The sequence below is a fragment of the Xyrauchen texanus genome, chromosome 4 (genome assembly GCF_025860055.1).
Source record: "Xyrauchen texanus isolate HMW12.3.18 chromosome 4, RBS_HiC_50CHRs, whole genome shotgun sequence".
Classification (NCBI taxonomy): Eukaryota; Metazoa; Chordata; class Actinopteri; order Cypriniformes; family Catostomidae; genus Xyrauchen; species Xyrauchen texanus.
The window spans coordinates 18690341-18696644 of NC_068279.1; the positions used below are offsets into that span (position 1 = coordinate 18690341).

Consider the following 6304-nt stretch of genomic DNA (forward strand, 5'->3'; position numbering starts at 1 on the left):
CATTTGCAACTGACCTACAGGACCATGGGCTGGAGGAAACCTCCCAGGATGCCTGGAAGGTATAGGTTCTACAGCTGGTGATAATGTGGATCCAGACTGCATTCTCTCCATCAGTCGATCTCCAAGAACTTTAATTTGTTCTGATAGTTCCCATAATAGTTCCAGGTGCAAGTCATCTTTCCATCTGACTTTTTGGGGCTGATACAGTTTGGACTGAATTTGCTTGTGCCTCAGTCAGTGCTACAGGAAAGCTTAGTTGTGGTTGTCGTCGCAGGAGCCATTGTCATTCCCCCTTAAATGTGCCTGCTCTCCCCCTCTAGATTTTATAGGGTTGGTCTTAAAGACACTTAAAGGGGGGGGGGTAGTTTTAAGGGGATGGAAGTCGGCTGGAGTGCCGACGGGTGGGGCTAGTGATTGGGGAGGGGTAGTAGATGGAGATAAATGTTGATTTAATGTATATTTGTTTTGATTTGAATCAATAAAAACTATTTTAATAGGAAAAAAGAAACCCCCATCAAGCTCCTACCATGTTGGATGTCAAGAGAGAGACAGAAAGACATAGAGAGAGAGCAATTAGCACTCGTCAGACGCGGTTGCAGTTTATCACATGCGATCACTGGAATGCTTACGTTCCTTTTAAGCACAAATAGCTTACGACACAAATCAACTGTGAATGCCTGCTCCTCTCTCTTCTTCGTTCCTCCACACCCACTGCAACACAGCACCTCAAATAAATAAGTGATCCAAATAAGAGACACTTTACAACCAACCCTCTAACAGCAAAACCCTGTTCACTCCAATAAGCAATCCCACATCCCTTTTCACAATACTTGCGTGCGTTGTCTGAAATGAATATCGTCCATCTGTGCCACTTTCAAACCAGGACACTGTTCTCTCGTGCCACTCTCGCCGGGGGGAGACAAAAAAAGACCTCGACTGGATATGCTGATTCTCCTCTTATCCAGCCTCCTTCGGTAACCCTCAATCAAAGTTATTAGTCCCAGTAATTAGTTCGTATCCACTTGATCACAGGGTGATGTTGGCAAGAAGATTCCTCTCCAAACACAAACCAGAAAAGCAAAAAAAAAAAAAACCACTATAAACACAATTATCAAAAGACCCACATGCAATTGTGAATTCACACAAACACAACAAAATGCTTTGAGAATGCTTTCCCCACTCTCCCACCCAACCTGCTAACCATCAGACATATTTTTCTCCTATCTTTATCACTTTTACAGGTTCCGTGCCGGGTTCAAGCAAGCTTTCCGCTGTTGTCCATGCATTCCTGAGGGATCCTATGAGAGTCTAGAGCTCAAGTCCACACGGTACCTTCAAACCCAGACCAGTTTGTACAGGGCCAGTCGAATGGAGACCACTGTGTCCTGTGTGATGCAGCCTTGTGAAGATGGGCAGAAGGCCATGTTTGGGAGCATTAGAGGGGCGGTAGGGAGGCCAGCAGTTCACAGCCCTTCAAGGGAGCTCACCTCTAATGGCTTGACCTCTCTTATTATGTCCAAGACCGTGTAGGAGATGTCCAGCTTTTACTCCAGTAACAATCAACTAGGAGCCCAGAAACCCAAGGTTCCTGTTATAGGAGAAAACCCACCATTCTATAATGATAAGTAATTTTTATGAATCGTCTAAAATCTTCCCCCGTGTAAATATGTTGATTACCTCGAGCAGTGTGAATGGGTGTATGCTTAAATTTTTAGCTGGTATTACAGCTGTTAAAAGAGAAGTTCATACAAAAATGAAAATTTTGTCATTACTAACCCTTGTGTCATTCCCAATCCGTATGACTTTCTTTCTTCTGTGGAACACAAAAGGTTAATTCATAGGAATGTCTTGGTCACTCTTTTGCATTTAATGAAAGTGAATGAGGACTGGGGCTGTTAAGCTCCAAGCTCCAAAATGATAGATGTAGTCTATATGACTTTTATGATATATTCTATGTCTTCTGAAGCCATACAATAGCTTTGTGTGAGGAACTGACCACATTTTAGATTGTTAATTACTGAAAATCTTGACATCCACTTTATCACTTCATCTCTCCTTTACTTGTTCATTAGAGTAAATGAGAGAAGTAGCATTATCCATTTTGTGACTTATTTGAGTTATATCTTTTCAATGAATTATTTGATCCAGATCCCAAAACTGGTCTGAATGATTCGATGATTAATCCGATTGATCTGTTTCGTGAATTCAACTCACATTCCCAGAGCCAAAGATTATCAGAAAATAATTACTTTAATTTCTGCTTTGTTACTTCAGAAGACTTAAAATATAGTGTGTACATCATATGAAACACTTTAATGACACTTTTATGATACTTTTGCAGAATTTTTTAAAGCTTGGAAGTCTTATTTCCCATTCGTCATAATTACATTAAAAACAGCAGTACAATTGTTCACATTTCTCGTTTTGTGTTCCACTGAAGAAAATAAGTCATACAGTTTGTGAAGGACATGAGAGTGAGTAAATTAGGAAAGAAATTTAAATTTTTGAATTAAATAATCCTTTAAGTACTTTAGCAAGTTAAGGGGATGAAGTGTTTCTCATTTCATAATGTTCTGAAAGGATCATCTTTCATTCTTGTCCCACTCTATTCGTCATGAGTTTTCTCATTTTGATTGGAGGAACATTTGCTTTGATTTTCTTAGCTAATGCTTTATTACCAAAGTAATGTACTGTAAATGATGTAAACATATTGTGTTGTGATGACTTAGTCTTTTATTGATCCTAATTTATTGACTCTGCAATCACTGAAGACATTTTAAAAGTTGACATTAATGGACATGTGACACTTAGGTACAGTGAGTCACTATGGGTATTGAATTTGGCCATGTATATACAGTGCTAGCGTCTTGCTAACAACAAAACTCTTGTGTGTATTCCAGTGTTGGTAGTGTAGCGTAATAAGGGGTCAAATATCTCAACAGTAAATGCCAATCTTGATCATTATTGCATCTTTATTGAGCAACAGTGCCATCAAAGATGACTCACCAGACTTAAATGATATCTCAGCATATGTTCTTGGTTGTTGTTTCTTCAGTAGCAAATCTACCAGTGTGGAGATTTTTGTGCACTTCAAAATGTCTAAGTTGATAAAGGACACGACAATAACACGGAGGGCAGAGTTTCTGTTATTGAAAATGCTTCAGTTGCTTCATGGCCAGTTAGAGCAGTAATTCAGCCTGCAAAATTAACATTTACAATGTGCATTGCCAATATCAACACCTTGTAGCTCCACAGGCAGATTATACAGGACAAAATTAATGGACTTTTCAAGGTGTACCTGAAAACAAAAATGCATGTTGGTGAAAGCTCTGAATGTCATTCTGCCCTGATTCTGTGCTGTTCTGAAGAATATATATGTGTCTGAATTTTTTTTTTATGTGCACAACATTTTTGTACAATAAGGATATTTTGTTTCTGTCTGTTTCTTTTTCGTTCTCTCTCTCTCTCTCTCTCTCACACTGGATTAAAAGGGTTTGTTCTCCCAAAAATGAAAATTCTCTCATCACTAACTCAATCTGTATGACTTTCTTTTCTTCACATTCATTTTATGGAAAAATATGCATTGTTGGGTATGACCTGATTTCAAAGTAATAAGTTACTGTAATGTAATTACTTTTAGTCAAATATAGTGTAACAAAATACATTTAAATTCTCACAATCAGACTTTTAAGTACATTACTTAGGATACATTTTTCAAAAATAATATCTATGTATATTTGTTTGTGTTTCTGTGACAGCTTAGGGGACAACAAAAATGAACAAGTAGGAAATCTAGACATTATTTGGAATTTGTTAACTAGAAAAATTTAATTCTATTTAAAAAGTAATAAGAATGACGAGAGTAACGAACTACAAATACTCACGTTACTGTAATTAAGTTGTTTTTCACAGGAATTGTACTTTAAGTAGATTAAAAATTGTATACCTTTACTTGAGTACATTTTAAGTACTGTAACTGTACTTTTAATGCACTATTTTCCCACCCTTTGTGTTCGCTATTCCCTGTCCTGATTTTATTTTATCCATCAACATGATTGGCTAGGGTGAGTCTAGTGACTCCTGTCAAATGAAATCACACGTAAAAACTTGAACGGCAGCTGTAGATCTGGCGCCAACTGTTATAGATGCGGAGGATGCCTCAAGCACAGTTCAACACCTGAACATCACGGCCGCACCTAAAAGAGCTTTTCACAGTGAAAAGGCCAATTGCTTGACTGTGTTATGTGAGTTTAGCTTGCTCAAACCAGATATCAGCATTAATCCTACCTCTAATTTTAAGAAACATATCAAGGTAAATTTCATATTTCTGCTTCATTCTGTGTGTCTATAACGTAGCCTGTAATTTAGCTATCTATCACTGAGATCATTGGGTTATTGTGAGAGATTAAGGCAATGTTATCAATAGGGCTGGGCAGAAAAGAGAAGGAGATGTCCTCGATATCGATGATAAACTTTTGAGTAATGTTCTATGCTTAGCCTATGATCTACATCTAGAACAGGGGTGTTCTTTACATTGATCGCGATAGCAAGACAATCACTGGTTGGTTGATCTAGACAAAATATTGACAAAAAGATTGACTTTTTATATCCTGACATCTGTAGCTGTGTGCTGTTTGATTGACAGGTGGCTAATGTATGTTCACTAATGCGGTTACGTGCCTAAATGAACAAATTCAATTTATAATTCCACCAATGCCCGTTTTGGTGAGGCATTAATGTAAATGCAGTCGTTTTGGTCTAAAGTGAATGGGGGCAAAAAGAGTATTTGCACGAAAATGTCAGACTTGAAATGTACATTTATGCAAACTGAGCACTGTCTAGTAGGCTATGTCACATAAATGCTATTAATCAAACAACAATAACAAGGAAACCAGAAAACCACTCACTACTTTTGGCTGAATAATTTAAAAGTATGAATGTAATAGAATAAAACAGTGACATTTTTAATAACAATATTTTTTAATAATATTGTTCGTTTTTTTTTTATAATAATACTGACCCCTGATGTAGAGAGTGTGTTAATTTGTATAATAAATTACCAGGAAATTAGATCTGCTTCTCACCCAGCCTATCATATCTCTTCTGGAGACATGGATTTAACCACTGGAGTCACATGGATTAGGGTACTTGTACGCTGACTTACGTGATTTTTGGAGCTTCCAAATTCTGGCATCCATTCAATTGCATTGTATGGACCAAAAGAGCTGAAATATTCTTCTAAAAATCCTATTTAGTTTTCTGCTGAAGAAAGAAAGTCATTGTAACGAGTAGTTGGTGAGATGAGAAGATGATGAAAGTGAAACAAACAAACGTGAAAGGGCTGGGACGATTCGTCGATGTAATCAACTTCATCGATTACAGAAATACGTTGATTTGCATAACATGCGTTGGTGCGTCGCAATGGAATAATTAATATGGCATCACCCAGTTTAAGCATGGATTCCCCGAAGAACAAGCTGCTGCTAAAAAAACTTAGGCCTTGGATGTGGCCACAGAGCTGGGACTGGGTCTGGTGTGCCATCCCTTAGTACATTCATTGTTATGCTGTGAATGGATGTGATAATGACAGCATGCATGTTATGATGTAATATATTCCAAATATTTTGGGCGGTAAATGACTGTGATCTGCATGTGTCTGATTGTTTGGTAGGTACTGACAGCTCATTCCAAATGTAAATTAACCACACTCTGTTCCAGATATTTTCAGAGATTCAAAAATATTTTTAACAGATTAGAGATGCTTTCACACAATTGCAACTGACTTCACACGCTCTATATATGGGTAGATGACATTAAATACTTTTAGAAAGTTGACATGTCCTGTGGTGCAACATGCTTAACTCCACCTAAAACTATTTTAAATAGCATTTTGCTAATTCTTGCATAATTATTTTACATGCAGCTTTAATGATCACATATTAATGAACACAAACCATTTTGCAATTGATTTAAATCTCTTCAAGGTTGATTTATAATATGGGCTTTTCTAAGGACGTGTCTATGTACACATACGACAAATGAACGCTTTTGGAGCATTAAACTTTGGATCCATCACATCATAAGCACTTCGAGGATACTACCCCCTGCTAACTAAGACTTGAAACATTCTAGTCACCCAAAAATTTAAATTCTGTTAACATTTACTCACCTTCATGTCGCTCCAAACCTGTATGAATTTCTGTCTTCAGCAGAACACAATAGTATAAACTTTTTTTGTCCTTCCAATGAAAGTCCAATGAAATATCTTCTTTTGTGTTCTGCAGAAGAAAGAAAGTCATACAGG

General features: G+C 37.3%; 1 protein-coding gene across 1 annotated transcript in view; it reads left to right on the top strand.

Moving 5' to 3' along the window:
* The window catches only part of LOC127642452 (substance-P receptor-like), a 43313-nt gene extending 41010 nt beyond the window's left edge, over positions 1–2303 (top strand). The window contains exon 5 of the mRNA XM_052125073.1: positions 1242–2303. Coding sequence (XP_051981033.1) covers positions 1242–1530 — 289 coding nt within the window. The 3' untranslated portion in view covers positions 1531–2303. The remainder of the gene's footprint in view (positions 1–1241) is intronic.
* Positions 2304–6304: the final 4001 nt, after the last annotated feature.